At 34.8% G+C, this 15,755-nt stretch overlaps 1 protein-coding gene, 1 long non-coding RNA gene and 4 other non-coding genes across 10 annotated transcripts; 5 read left to right on the top strand and 1 right to left on the bottom strand.

The window, feature by feature from the left end:
• Positions 1-713: 713 nt before the first annotated feature.
• Positions 714-3,895, top strand: LOC100535315 (uncharacterized). 5 transcript variants are annotated; one of them, XR_015945323.1, is made up of 7 exons: positions 714-745; positions 1,154-1,228; positions 2,228-2,318; positions 2,796-2,884; positions 3,077-3,126; positions 3,564-3,607; positions 3,793-3,895. It is a non-coding gene; the product is annotated as an uncharacterized LOC100535315 (long non-coding RNA). The 5 variants fall into 5 exon arrangements; XR_015516599.2 differs by having other exon boundaries at positions 3,073-3,126; positions 3,564-3,603; XR_015516597.2 differs by having other exon boundaries at positions 3,073-3,126.
• LOC137488568 (small nucleolar RNA SNORA16B/SNORA16A family) lies at positions 2,024-2,159 on the top strand. Its single transcript, XR_015517365.2, has one exon. It is a non-coding gene; the product is annotated as a small nucleolar RNA SNORA16B/SNORA16A family (small nucleolar RNA).
• LOC137488567 (small nucleolar RNA SNORA16B/SNORA16A family) lies at positions 2,574-2,708 on the top strand. Its single transcript, XR_015517364.1, has one exon. It is a non-coding gene; the product is annotated as a small nucleolar RNA SNORA16B/SNORA16A family (small nucleolar RNA).
• Positions 2,912-2,987, top strand: LOC137488566 (small nucleolar RNA SNORD103/SNORD85). Its single transcript, XR_015517367.1, has one exon. It is a non-coding gene; the product is annotated as a small nucleolar RNA SNORD103/SNORD85 (small nucleolar RNA).
• LOC137488583 (small nucleolar RNA SNORD99) lies at positions 3,651-3,722 on the top strand. Its single transcript, XR_015517381.1, has one exon. It is a non-coding gene; the product is annotated as a small nucleolar RNA SNORD99 (small nucleolar RNA).
• Positions 3,896-4,032: 137 nt separating the features above from the next.
• ctps1a (CTP synthase 1a) lies at positions 4,033-15,072 on the bottom strand. Its single transcript, NM_199211.2, is given in 19 exon segments — positions 4,033-4,252; positions 4,331-4,427; positions 4,605-4,749; positions 5,384-5,480; positions 7,076-7,131; positions 7,203-7,299; positions 7,390-7,433; positions 7,517-7,579; positions 7,664-7,758; positions 8,236-8,324; positions 8,423-8,555; positions 9,850-10,001; positions 10,383-10,463; positions 11,637-11,720; positions 11,863-11,979; positions 12,057-12,157; positions 12,307-12,477; positions 13,080-13,260; positions 14,885-15,072. Coding segments are annotated over 17 exon segments (1,788 nt in total). The 5' UTR covers positions 13,258-13,260; positions 14,885-15,072; the 3' UTR covers positions 4,033-4,252; positions 4,331-4,342.
• Between the last annotated feature and the right edge of the window lie 683 nt (positions 15,073-15,755).

Raw genomic sequence — 15,755 nt, 5'->3', positions numbered from 1 at the left:
GGCCATTTTCAGCTGAGAACGGTTGTCCCATTTTTTAAACATAGTTTATTTGTTTATTTTGTGCATATGAGTATTACTATTTTATTTTAAGATAATTATTTAAGTTGCCTAAATAAAACAGTGTTGCGAGATTCAAACAACATCTTTTTTTCTTTCATTTTTTTTCTTAATTTTTTTTATTCAAGAACAAAAATATACAACCACAATCAGGAGATCAATATAAGAGAGATACGAATGAGGAAAAATACAAGCTACATTAGCTGCAGAGAAAAAAAAAAAGACTAACAAAACAAAGAAAGGGTTAAGTTAATTACAATTTTATAAAAACGTATGAAAATAAATAAATTAAGAGAATTAAAGGAAACCTATCTAACTGAAATCAGAGTCAATTGACAACCGTTCTTCATAGTACCAATCGGACACATTATTTGTTATTATTACACATACGGAAAGATTTCAGCAGAAGCAGCAGAAAATGTTGAAAAGTAGGGAGTGAAGCCACGCATTTCTTATGTATAAAAAATTCCAATCATTATAAAAAAATAATAATCTTATTACTATATTAGAAATTCCAGTCGTCATTTAGTCACAAAACTACATATCCCATCGAGCTGTGTGACTGAACAATGTCATTCAGCCAATCAGCGATGAGCCAGTTCACCAATCAGCGTTAGTTACCGCCGTATAAAACATAACGTCACAGTCTCAGCTTCCTCCTTTTCAACTGCTTTCTAAATGGGTGAAGGTGGGTACGAGTCAATCTTTAAACATCGAATGCTGTTTATGAGTTTGAAGTTTTTAAGTCGTAGATTTTGTCAGTTTGATTGTTTCTCCAATATTTAGTTTGAGTATTGTTGGCTTGAGTCGCAGGATGTTTCAATTCTTTGTGTCTTTGAGATGTATTGTGTTGGGTGGAGGCGAACTCTCAACAAAACGCATTCTATTTTTATGGAAAAAGCTACCGTTTATAACTGTAAAAGAACTGCAGATAGTAAAAATTCCGTGTTTTTGTCGTTTCAACTAAGTAACTTTGGATGAGGCGCCATTACACTCTACACACATGATTAGCCCTAAATACTTGCTGCTAACTTTTGTGCGTTTTTAGGCTAACTTTTTCTTTTCTTTTTTTTTTTTTTTTTTTTGTATCTTTCAGATGTTAACGTTACCTGAAATGGGAGTTCCGTTTAACCACGTTGTTCCACCGCTAATCACAACTTTCTGTCCAGAGGTAAAAAAAGATCTTTACACTGTATTGATGCTTAACGTTTTAAACTGTATAGCATATTGAAGTCATTTAGGCCAAATCGTAATATTACGTTCGGTCATGACTATGGCATTGTTTTTGCCATATGCGTACAATTGTGTTAATCTTCGGATTTGAGAAATTATTTTGATAGTATAATAACTTTAAATCTTAATATATGCAATCAAAAGTAATACCTTTTTACTTCATGTTTTAATGCAAATTCAATTAGATCCACTTTGGTAAACGGTAAGCCTTATCTAACAAACTGTATTGTAAATAAATCATGACTATTTTCATATTTATCAATTGTATTACTGTAATAAATCTGAATAATTACACACACAAGTAAATAAACAGAATCAATGATGGGATAAAAATCTGAAAAGATTGCGTGCAGGCCTAGTCATGATACTTAAATGTTAATTACAATGTGAAACTCCTGTTTGTCAATTCAAGTTGTTGAAGATTTAAGTGGGTTTTGCAAGCGTGTCTTGCTGAATGAAAACTCTTTTGCTATACCCTTTAAAGAGTATAGTATACGCCCAGTGTCGAGCTCACCTAAAGATATTTACTATAGTAGTTCCAAAACTTTTTAGGTTTATTTAATAAAGTATTTTGAAGAGAGCTGAAACTGACAATTGATTTTCGCTTGAAAGTAAATCAATTACAGGCCTCCAATTTTAAAGTCCTCTTAACAGAAGAGACCTGCTTGACTTGAAGGTTGAGTTAATTGTTCATGGGTAAACTGTCCCTCTTAGTAAGACTGAAGTCATTTTTCAAGGCCCTGATCGAAGCTGTCCTGTTCATCTATAGCAGGTACTGGTCAAACAGGAGCCAATAGCAACACTTTTACCGACGGTCGCTGTACAGTTTGCTTGTAGCTGTCACAGCAACATTTAGGAAAAGGACAACTGACTAATTTTTTTTGGTAAACGTTCTACTGCGTGTAGCCTTTTTCTAACTTTTTCTTTTCTCATGCAGGTTGGATGATGCAGAGCAAGCTGAATGTGTGCACCTGAATGAAACCCCATTATGATCTTCCTTGATGGGGGCTGAATGACCAACCTTGAAGGTTTGTTTATTAATGTTTTTTTTCTTTGATTAAACCAAAGGAGGGGGGGGGGGTAATATGGGCCCTCGCAGTAAAACTACATTCATAGAAGAATACTGGGGTGCATCCTTCAGAGTGTTTTATGGAACTAAAACAAATGTGTAATGGCCAGATGAGTTCGACTTAAGGATACAGAATTGACAACCAACAGTGACATTGGTCTATCGTTACACCTCTAATTGAACCATAAGGTATATTAAAGCTTAATTGGCTTTTCATGGCCCTGATTGAAGCTGTCCAGTTTGTCTGTAACTGGTGCAGATCAAACAGGAGCCGATAGCAACACTTTTACTGACGGTCGCTGTGCAGTTACCTGTAGCTGTTTCAGCAACATTTAGGAAAAGGACAATTGAATGCTTCCCCATTAGTTTTTTTTTTTTTTGTGTGTTAAATATCACTTGTATGTAGCTCTGGCTAACTGTTACTTTTTTTATGCAGGTTAAATTGTGCAGAACAAGCTGAATGTTTCGACATGGAGACCTCCTGTCACGATGCTTCTGGATGAGCTGAATGAACAAACATGAAAGGTTTGTTTGCTATTGGTTTTTGTGTTTGTTGGCTGTGATGACAAACTTGCCCTCTCTGAGAGAGCAGCTCTATTATGACAATCAAAAACTTTGCTGAGCCAACTGTAACTCTAAGGTTTTATGTTTTTATTTTTTTTAATTGTACTTTTAGTACTTGACTAAAAAAAAAAAAATCCTTTTCTATTTAGCCAGATGCAGTCAGTGCAGTGCTTTTCAAGTGGCCACAGTGAGCCATTGTTCTGGTAAGTTAAACATTAATTTTAGTGTTGCACGTATGCGAGAATCAGTGCTCCTAATTTGCGCTTCATTCTCTAACTACGTGCTAAATTAATGGGGAGCCTTTGACCGCCTGTCTGCTGGTGTCTGTGTCGGTCACTCTACTGTCCAACATAAACCAACTGGTTGCGCATGATGACTCTCCATCTGGGTCCAAGATTAACCCCTATAGTTTAAATTTGTACCCAAGATTGAAGCTTTAGCTCATTTTAAGGTTATTTACACTCCCATTACTTAAACTTGTAAAATTCACTTAAGCTTTTTTTTTTTAGAATAACTTAACCGTTAAAATACTTTCTGCCATTTTTATTTTATCAGACATGTGGAGGGTGAGCTTGTTTTGAATTTTGTGACTGGAACACGATGTTACAAATGCATAAATTGAATATATTTTTGTGCTTAGGTGCTGGTTAACTGTAGGAATGGTGGTACAGTCTGCTTAAGTAGGTATGATTCCGTAAGCTTAATTTTTATTTTTTTTTTATTTTTGACTGATCAAGGATGATAGTATATTGATGGTGACTGCTGGATGAAACTTGCGGATATGGGACTGAGATCAGTTTTTGTTAAACATTTTAAACGTGCTTTGTTTGTTTTGACTAACACAGTTCTGTTTATTTTTCTTCCTACAGGAACTTGACTGGTGCGGTTGTCTCAACTTTAACTGGTTTTACATGTGCAACTTTTTTTTTTGCCCCCCAATAAACCCTTTTAAATAAAAGTATTTTAAAACTATTCTAGACTGCTGTTTTGTTTGCAAATGATACTAAAGTAATATTGGACCATAAATTTAAAACAATCTATTCTTTACCACCAATATGTATTTCATGTTTGATTTTATGCTGTAAAATAAAGATACATGACAACTTTAGTGTAACTCCATACCATTTTATTACTGGAGACAGGTGTACAGCTGGTACTTAACAAACTCCATCACAATGAAGAGAATCTATTAACTTTCCCCCAATGGGATGTCAAACCTTTTTGTCATTGCATACAAAAACGATAAATTTCATAAAATAAAGCTACTAATCTTCTGATGACCATTGAAGCGACCACTTTTAAAACAACATCCTTTTCAGACAGCAGGCCCTGAAAACAGGAGAAAAGAAAAATGTTCTTGCTGTAGATAAAATAACATTTAACACTGCCACACAAGTGTTGCCTTACCATTTACTGCTTTTATTCCTGAGCAATTGAACGTAGTTTCAGGTCTGCAATCTCCAAATCAGGAGAACTACTGCCACTTCGGTCACTGTATGCATCTCTGTGAACACAAAACAGCTTTAATTTAATTCTACATAAAAATAATTGTCAAAACTAATGGCACTGCAATGAATCAAAACATTGAGATCTTAATTTCCCCTTTTTTTATTATGAACCATCTTTTGAAGATGAGATTGGGTAAGCGAATTTTGACTGCTTATGGAACATGGGTCCATACCGTGGTGACAATCGACACCCTTTCTGCAGGTAACTTTGAAGCCTCCCTGCAGCAGCCAAAAGCAGGCCCAAGTATGGTGGCGATGGCTTTATCGGTCTTGATGTGAATTCTGGGTGATACTGAACACCAACGAAATAAGGGTGATCTGCAAAAACAACAAAAAATCATGCTATTTATTGTACATGTAATATATTACTATGACATTATAATCCTTAAACCTGAAAAATACACAAGTCAACAAAATATACAACCAAGGTTGCCAATTATCAATTTTTCTGACTAAATAGCTAAATTTTCATAACATTTAATGAAAGGAAAAAGGCTGATATTTATATACAACATTAAAAAGTTAAAATTAGAGCAATAGTAAAAGTCTGAGTTTGACTCATTTTGCATGACTTCAATGGCTACTATGAGAACAGTAGATTGTTTACCTCTGATATTTAAATAAATACTGTTTGCATGGCTGCAAAGTGCTCCCACTTTTATATTTGATAGCTCTATCATAATTTTAAGATGCAGTCATTTTAAAATCAAAGCTTTTGATTTATTTTATTATAGCATGATAGATTGTTAAAAAGTACACTCTTGAGAATGCACTTGACTTAAATGCTTGAAGAGTGTGAAAATAATAATATTAATGACGTTTTACATAGTGTATTTAATAACAAATTATGATCCCTACACCCAAAATGACTGTTTATGATAAACATTGGTGTTGACGTGAAAATATGGTAATTATTTACAGTTTTAATTTAACCTGATTTCCTCTCACTTACCGTCCATCTCTATAACCTCCATTCTCTCACCCTCCACATCTTGACCCACAAATCGGAAGCCTTTCTCCTCAAAATGATGCTTCAGTTCTGGGTTCACCTGAACAGAAAGAAGGGTTTTGGTTTTATGTATACTGCTACACAAATTTAAAAACATATGTTCATAAAAACCCTTAAAACTGCAATCAAATGACAACTGTTAACGTGCCATTCATTTAAACAAACATTCAGAGCATATGCTTTGTCTGCATGTTCAGTATCAGCGACAAGCCACTTTGAAATCTAACCATAGCTACCAGTAGAATAACTTTTTGTCCTCACAACATTTTCAAAAATAATGTTTTTTTTTTCTTTTAATGTTTTAAGCATATATTTGGCAAATCTTGTTCTTGTATGTCTATGTTAACAGATGCGTCACAGGCCCTGCCTGTTAGATGTTATGATTTGGATAAAAAAAAAAACTGATTCTGACAAAATTAGGAATGCACCAATAAGGATTTTATGGCCAATATCGATAAGAGATCACTCTTAGGATTTGGAGGCCGATATACTATACCCGACAAATATAAGTATTTCAAAATGTTATATTTTTATACAGTCAATTGATTTTCTTTTTAAAACTTAATAAAAGTTTGAACTGATCTTATGAACTGAATAGCCTACTCAGCAGAAAAAGCAATCATTTCAAAATTGCAAGGTAATTATATAGACCCAGATTCATGATTTCACATAAATCCACATGCCAAAAATCATTTTTTATCTTTTTTTCGCATAGCAAATTAACAAGCAACTTGACTGTTGCATAAAAATAATAGGTTACAAAACAAAATTGGACTTAAGTAACAAACAAGTTTAAATAAATATATTTGAATTAAAATGAAAATGAACTAAGAACTGAAACCAGCTCAAATGTTCCTGAATAAAAGGAGTTACAGTAATGTACACGAGTAAAAATACATAATGTCCGAAAAGGCGTTTTGAGAGCCGTTTTGACAGTTCAGAGTCACCGTACAAGCGAAAAGCTAAATACAGGTTGGATGATCTATTTCAGAAAATGCAGCATAAATTCATCCTATTTGGCATTTTAGATTCTTTTGAACATGTAGGTGCAGCTTGTCAATCAGAAAAAGCTTCTTTGGTCATTCTTGCTGTCAAATGCGATGAGAGGTTTATGATAAACTGCTGTGAGTTTGAAACTAACGGCAGGCGGTGTGTCAGATTTGACCTCGAAAATCAGATTTTTATACAACACCCAAGCATTGAACACAGATAACTTTATGACAAACACAGTGCATTATATAAAGACAGAATGTGGCAGAGAGTTGAGAACCCCTATGCTCGATTTAGTCACTAGCGGACCTCTCCCCTGCTGCTATAAAGGCTTTTTCTGCCTAATTTTGATATCAGGTTGATAACGATAACATAAAAATAGCATTTAATCAGCCGATGATGATATGGCTGCTGATATATGGTGCATTCCTAGATAAAATAAAAGACTGACATAAAATATGGGTTATTGCTTGTTTGCAAGACTACCGCCCATAAATCATAACAAACAGCTTGAGGTTGACTAAATTAAGACAAAATGTACACTTTTTTTCAAATGATCAAAAATGTTTTTGCGTACATTATCCCTAGTCCTAACTTTACTGTTATAGTTTGTCATTACATACATGTTATAAATAAATAACATACCTCAAAACGATGCCTGTGTCTTTCCTCAACATAATCTACATCTCCGTAAAGTTTTCCTGTGAAAGATAAAACAATCGTTGAAGAACTCATTGCATACATGATGTTACGGTTGGTGAACTGCACTTACTAAGTATGCTGCTTTTATTTTTGAAAATAGTTCGCCTTTTTCCCAGCCGCATCGTTCCTCCCATCTGCCCTGGATTGTGCTCTGGCATGTCAATCACCTGAGGGATGAACAATTAAACATCAGCTCTATTAGTTTCTGACCTAAACTGGACAAAAAAACTCAAATTGAAACTAAATCCAATACTCACCACAGGATGTTTTGTTTCTGGGTCAAATTCTGTAGAGTTAGCATCTGGGTAAAAGAGAAAAAAACAGTTCAAATCTGCTTGGTAAAAACAATCCTTACAACTTCTAGTTTTTCTGTTTGTGAAGTACCTGTCCAATCTAACATGTTCCTAGCAAATTCACACACGGCTAACTGCATCCCCAAACACACGCCTGAAACACAAATAGTTTAGATGCGTTACAATTTCAGCTGCTGCATAACATTTTGGATAAATTGAATTTTGAATCGTTTCCTACCTAGGAATGGCTTTTTCTGTTTCCTGGCCCAGTTGATGGCCTGAATCTTGCCCTCTGTCCCTCGTACTCCAAAACCTCCAGGTACTAAAATACCACTGAAGACATAAAAAAAAAAAAAACAAAAAAAAAAACAACACACTTTGTCTCAACCCCTTTAGTATTTTGTAGTGTAGTAAATAGCATAATAGTACCAAACGAAGTGGCAAGTATAAACATTGTAAGACCTAAACTGATTTGTAAAATATAGATTAATGGTTTATTTATTCAACACACAAATGCAATTTAGTGTACCTCTGCCATATGAATATTGCATATACTACTATTGTTATGTAATGAGAATTTGCCAATATGCTGTGCAGCTACAATCACAAATCATATATTATTCATTGTGTCCAAATCCATATCATTATAAATAAGCACATTTAGGCCTTCTGAATTCGAAAGCACCATTATGGTATTTACATAACCTTGTAAAAGCAGAGTAGATTTCACATTCGTAAAATCATGGATGTAAATGTAACCATTGTAGGCCTAACTGAAAAGAGCTTGACTCATTTTACTGCATTGCTCACTCTGAACTGCAGAGCTTCTGCCATGCCTCATGGTACTTCACTGGCTCTTCCTGTAACATGCTGGGCTCCAAATCTGCAGAGTCAACATACTGGGAAAAAAAGTAGAATGGGTTAACTTTTATTGATGTGTGTTTAGTGAGATATTTTCTTAAATTTATGTAGGCAGTGAGCCATCTGTTTCACCCACCTTAACCTCTAGTTTGTGGCTGATGGCGAGAGCAGAGTGCTCCAGGGCTTTGATCACTGAGGCGTACGAGTCCGAGAACTTGGTGTACTTCCCCACCAATGCAATGGAGCATTGCTCCAACAGCCTGTCTGATCTACCATACAAACAATATAAAAAATATGTATATACTTTTGGTGGAACTAGGAAGCATTTTTGTAATACATAACACGTTTAAAGTGCCCTATTATGAAATTTAGAAAATTCAAAAACAGCTCTAGGTTCACACTTAAATCCCTCTCCCTCAATCACTGTAGCAAACTGTGGGGATCAAAATGCATTACGACACAAAGGTGCTATGCTTCTGCACTGTGTTTTTTCTTTAAATTCTGAAGAAGAGTCTGTTGAATCAATGGTTAAAGTTGTTTGAAAGCTGCAGGTAAGTGTGTTAAAGCAGAGTTGGAAATAAGCTCTACAGGGCTATGGATGTCTGAGAACTGAGTTTGACACCCCTATCATAAACTATAGATCACAGGTTTCAAACTCAGTTCCAAAAGGGCAGCAGCTTTGCACAGTTTAGTTCCAACCCTAATTTAACACACCTGATAAAACTAATTGAGTCCTTCAGGCTTGTTTGAAACCTACAGGTAAGTGTGTTGAAGCAGGGTTGGAACTAAACTGTCCAGGGCTTCGGCCCTCCAGGAATTGAGTTTGACACCCCTGCTATAGATGCACATGGAACATTGTCACACCTTGAAGGTGACTATGCCAGTACACAGATTATTTGGACCAGCTTCTTCTTCCTTTAAATCACAATCTGTACGTGTGATTAAAAAGGCTGCCGTCTTGTTCTGTGGCATGCAAAATGATCCAAGCAGTTAGTAGGGCTCTGGTTAAATGGCTAAAGCAGCTTTCACACCAGACAAAGAAAGCAATGAGATATAAAACCCCAATTCATTTTCATTTTAATGCCTTGAGCTACACCAAAAAGTAGGTCCTTTTTATGAGCTTGTGCATGCACAGTGGTCAAAGTTCACACCAGACCAACTTCTGCATCTATGTTGATTAATACTAGATGCTGTTATTACTTGGAGTTATAATGTAGAATAAAGCAATATGCTGGTGTATAAACTGTAGTGATTTATCAACTCACTCCTACATTGGGCTCACACATATAATGAACCATGGTTGCCTGCTTGTTTCAATACAAATTAGCTGTTATGGGCATTGCAAAGAACAAAGTAGACCTATCACAAAAGACTGGGTCATCAGACCAATCACTGTAGATTAATGTCACAAAAAGGAGGGGTTTGGAAAATCAAATTACTAAACAAATCATGTAAAAATACATGTGTATTATGAGATAAAAGTTTTTTTTGATGATGCATATCTTTTTAATATTGATGTATGAACTGATCCTGAGTTTCCATATTTTAAATGCATATTTTTACCTGTCTGACATCTCTTTCCACTTTGCGAGCATCTTTCTGGGTCTGTTTTCAATAGGCAGGTTCAGTCTGCGACAGAAATATCCCACAACACCCTGGTCTTCCAAGAGCAGTGGCACTCTGTAGATAGAGGATACATCATGGACGCAGATCACCTGTAGAGAATACCAAATCACATCACTGAGATTCGGAAACAAACTATGAATACATGACTAGCATAAGAAAATTATTATTACAACAATTAATAATTATCAAGTCCCATAATTCAACTAATGTAATAAGAAAGAACTTAAACTTCTGGATAAACTCACTTTTTTAAACTTCAGGAGTTTTCCTGACCATATAAATGTAAATACATGCAGTTGTTAAAGCTATTAAAAGTAAAAAGGGAAAAAAAACAGCATCCTAAATCAATTTGAGCAGGAGGCAGGCTTTACATATTTTTATTTTTGAAAATTCTTACACTTAATTTCCAACTTATGTAGGTAATTTACATTACAGTTATGCTGGTGGCATTCAAGCCTACCCAGACTTACCTGTTCAGGTTCCACATGACAGAACATGGATATCTTCTCTTTAACTGAATTATCAAGTGGAGTAGAGCATCGGCACATTATCTGAAATAATAAGAATAAATGAACATTAAAAATTCTGAGTGACTGGGCTAAACTATTTGACAAGGAACTGACAGATATTTAATAGGCTCAATATCTGTAAAAATAATTTTTAAAAATTGCATAAACCTAGTTTACTCTACACAATCATTTAAAAATACATTTTAAATATGTTGTGAATTCATAACATCAAATAGGTTTGGTTTCCATACTTACATTTTGTTTCAAGATCTGTTTACACTTGTTATTACAACTGTATTTGTCAATCTGAACAAACACACTACTCATGAAGGACACTAAAAACAGCTATAAATGAAATCTAAAATTCTTAGAGTAGTCAGCTGTCAACCACTTTCAGGGCCGGTAGAAAACACATTTGATCAGACTAAAGTGATTTGAATGTGGTCAAGCAACATTCTGACATAGCATGTTATCTTTATGGGACATGTTATCAGACAACGCACCAAAACAAAGCATTCATTTTCACTGTGATGTCCCCAAAAAAAGAACAAAATCATGAAGAGATAAGTGGACAAAAAAGGAAAATTCTGTCAACATTTATTTTTGAAACCTTTTTAAGTTTCTTCTTTGTGTTGAACACAAGGTTACAGGTTATCTTATTGTTCAACAGAACAAAGTATTTCAAAAAGGGTTTGAGACCACATAAGGGAGAATAAACTAAGTAAATGATCACTTTTGGGTGGAATATCCCTATAACTGCCATGCACATCATTTTCATTTATTTGCAGTTCATTTAGCCAATAATACTTAGGTGCGCTACCAAAAAAAGTGATGCAGAGTGTGATAAAATAAGAGAACAGGGTCTCAGCAAGATATGAAAAGCTGTCACATAAGTAGAGGTCCACGACACATTAATAAAATAATATGAGAGATAGAAGCAAGTCCTGAAAAATTTTGCTATTACAACAGACCAAATCTCTCTCACAGAAGCTTTTTATGGGACCTTTTCTTGTCTCAGATAGGACAGCAGAGATATGATTTAAAAACTGATGCAGAGAGAAGAGAGAGTAATTGGCAAAGGACTGCAAGGCTGGAATCAAAATCAGGTCACCATGAACAAATCTAAGCTACATCTGTGAGATTAACTCAAAGCGTAGCTGCATTGACAATTTTGTACATACCACAAACAGAAATGTCCTATAAAACTTGACTCACCAGGTCAGGTGACAATCCCAGTCCTCTGAGCTCTCTTACGCTGTTCTGGGTGGGTTTGGTCTTCTGTTCTCCAGTGGCACTTGGCTGGACATCAACAATGACACAGAATGTGCACATGTGATATGATGAGATATATATATATATATATACACACACACACACACATACAGACATACATGTATAATGCAATGTTCTGTGTGAGAAAATTTGAATAAACAGAACTCACCTGTGGCACTAGACTGACGTGAATATTGCAAAAGTTCTCTCTCTTGACTTTAAATTGAAACTGTCTGAAGGCCTCAACAAAAGGCATGCTCTCTATGTCTCCAACTGTCCCACCCAACTGCAAAAAGGCATATATAAAATTCAGACATAAGCCCTTTAAAAAGTAAATTATTTACTTCATCACACTTTTCCTACCTCAATGACGCAAACCTGAGGCTCAACATCATCATCATCTACAGGAATTTTGGCTTGACGCATCACCCACTCCTGGATAGCATCAGTTATGTGTGGCACCACTGGAACAAATGAATAAACAAGTTCTTCCAACTTACTTGCATCAAGAGATTTTGTCTAAGTCTATTGGACAAGATATGAATTTGGACTAAAGTTATCGTTTTGAAAGGACTTAGCCTTTAAAAGTATTAACATAAGACAATCTACTTACCCTGCACGGTTTTGCCCAAATAATCTCCCCTGCGCTCTTTGTTAATGACAGACTGGTAGATCTTTCCTGTGGTCAGGTTATTGTCTTTGGTGAGCCTGATGTCCAGAAAACGTTCATAGTTTCCCAGATCCAAATCAACTTCACCCCCATCATCCAAAACAAACACCTCACCTGGACAAAAAGCAAAACACATCTATTTTACAAACACACCACCGAGCTCGTAAGTCCAACCAAACAAGTAAGAAAACTACTTTATAATAGCTAACCCATTAGTTATAAATATTTAAACATTTTCTGAAAAAGTGGATGCTTTTTTGATTTTTACTTTTTTAGCATGATGCTACGCTATGATTGTGAAATAGGCAAATGCTAAGTTGCTGCTAACATTAAAATGGCATTTTTAATGTTGCTATGCTGCCGACCAGGAATTACAGAAGACCTCTACTAAAACTTCCCTTCAGTTTAACAATGGTTTATGAACTTTTCAGCTACTTTTAGAACAAGAATCATTAACTACATATTAAAGCATAGTTATTCAGTATCACAATTCAGCCCCAAAATACTAACAGCAATGTCAAATCTTTGTAGTTCAGCACTTTAAACTACTACATTTTATCCATTTGTCAACAAATATCACGACGTGCTATTTCATAGCAAGTTACAGTCACAGCAATATTGGTCCTCACCTAATCTAATTTGCATGTAACGTTTTATTGTAATAAATATTCTGGAGGCGGAAGAAGTGATAGGTGATGGGAGTTATGTGGGATTACCATGCTCATACGGCGAGAAGGTGCCTGCGTCTATGTTGATATATGGGTCAATCTTGATGGCTGTGACATGAAGGCCGCAGGATTTGAGAATCGTGCCCACGCTGCTGGCTATAATACCTTTCCCAATACCTGAGATCACACCACCTGTCACCAGAATATACTTCATTTTGCTGATCATATGCTGAAAAAGAGAAAAGGCAGAATGTGTTTGCATGACAGAATTTAAAAGACAGAAGCTTTGTGATTGAAAGTGATAATTAACTCAAATTTACCCATCCTCTGGTCAAATGATTTTTTTTCTTCACAAGAATCAACTGGTCCTAAGCATATTCAAAGAATGTATGTATACGTATTGGTGCATGATGCAAACATGGGTACAAACATGCTGTTTGTTGACAGTGGGGAGTGGATGAATTGTAAATGTTCATCAAAGTGGTATGTAACTGTGCTTCAATGGACCCTTTTCACAAGACTGTTATGATGTGTTTAACGGTCATAGGCACGTTGTATACTTGAAGGCTTTAAATATTAAGATTTAAAATAAAAAAAACTTATATTTATGTATGTATTGTATCATCTTTGCATTAAATTACAAAAAAACTAATTAATGCTTGTTGTGAGAGGGTTTTCCAATGCAGCGTCTATGAACAGAACAGTAAATTTGATGTTTTTTTTATTATATTTTATTATAAATACCTCACATTTTTGCCCTTTTCTGAAAGGCATAACAACACCATCATGAGCTTTTCTTCCTTTATTTTAGCAAATAGGATTGTAAAAAAATGTTTGTTGTACTTTTCAATTCACTGCACTCTAAGTTTTACCCAACTATAATGACTTCTGCTGCTGAGAAACTCAAAAATGTGAAAACCTAAAGGGTCTATTGGTTTCAGCAAACAGACAGAAACATAGACAGACAGATAAATATCGACTGGTAAAGGTTGGTTCAGTTTCTTGCGTAAGACCACAAAGCATAACCACAACACTGATTTATTTGGTTTCTTCTTAAAAGCAATTTTGATAATCTTTTAACTAAAATCTATAACTAAGTCCAATCGTACATGGCCAAACTCCATCTAATAAGCAAACACTTTAAAGTAACTGATGAAACAGCAATATCTGAAGAAACAAGCAGATCTGAGAAATCATTCAACTAGACAGAAAATTAATGATCTACGGTGTTTCTTTGTTCTGCAATAACCGTGACAAGTTACGTTTTAGGTTTTATTAAGCATCAAACATCGTATAGAGTCAGAGATGAATAGTTCATTCCAGATACACAAATCTTACAGAGTTTCTTAGCATGGAACATTGCAAAACACATTTACAGTCAACTGATGAGGTTGTAGACAATGAAAAAATGTGGATCCCTGACAAAATCTAACGTCGATAAGTTTAAATTGTTTAAGCTGAATTGTTTCTTTCATTTTTTATTTTTTTGTTATGGATTTATTATTTATTTTATTATTTATCGACAGCTTTTACACCAATCTAACACAAAAACTCATTCATCTTAAAACAGATGTGGTAGTAACTAAATACTATTGTAAATAAAGTTGAAATGCATCACTGCTAGGCTATATACGAGTAATGTGTTCATATAACGTTAACGTTATAATTCATGCTATCGAACTTGTACCATGTGCTAACAAAAGAACGGGAGTTTGTTAAACATCTAAGAGTTATAAGGGCTACAACTCTTTTTACATTTTATTACACAGTCTGTAAACAAGTGTTGTGTTGTCTCTATAGGTATGCGCTACGAACACGATTTCAACAACAACGCTTAGAAACGAGCTACTTACCTTACGCTTTGAAGATATGTTTTTGGATGTTTACTGAAATATATTTGACTGGCTTGAAGCGACAGGTATACGCCGATGTCCACAACACAAGAACTGTGGGTGTAAAGTTACAATAAACGTGTTCGCGCTTCTCTTGCTTGCTGTTCCACAACACGTGCCGCTAGACCCGGTGTAGCGGAACAAATACGGCAAGCCGGATGCGCGTTTTGAAAATAGAAAACGAAATTTCGTTGGGCTACTGTTCTTGCGTACGGAAGTCTAGCTAGGACATGCATTAAAATATTACACAATGAGTAGCAGACATACTAAAATGTTATAACCAAACAATTACTTGGAGATAAGCATATTAAGTTTAGATGCAAAAACCTATAAATGCCGTTTGATATTTTATTCTAAAAGTTGCATTTTTTCTCACTTATTATTGATCACTTTCTGTTTAGTGATTAATAAGTTCTTATCAATCACTGCCTTTAAAATAAAATAACTGACGAGCAGATTTAGTGATTTGGGGGCCCTAAGCAATTCTAGCCATGGCCCAAAAGTTTGTACTTTAATTGAGTCTTAATTAATTTATTTTGCTGTATTTTTTCTTACATCACTCAATCTCCTTATCTATATTTTTTCTTGATGCAAAACAAGAAAAAATACATATAAAGCATCTTGTAAAACGTTTTACATTATTTGTTTCTTAAAATGAATTTGCAACTAAAATAATATATAACCTTTTATTAGTTTTAATTACATTTTTGGGCAATTCTTTAACTATGGGCACTTTTAACCTTGTGAAGTTGAGTAAAAAAAACTTGTTCAAAATTAACATAGCATAGCCTCATAAGTTTTTACAATTTGTCTAGTTTTAAGATCTGTAAGA

Source organism: Danio rerio, chromosome 19 (genome assembly GCF_052040795.2).
Source record: "Danio rerio strain M-AB ecotype USA chromosome 19, GRCz13ab, whole genome shotgun sequence".
NCBI classification, from domain to species: Eukaryota; Metazoa; Chordata; class Actinopteri; order Cypriniformes; family Danionidae; genus Danio; species Danio rerio.
The sequence above is the reverse complement of the archived record's forward strand: the minus strand, read 5'-3'. Positions and strand labels throughout refer to the sequence as shown.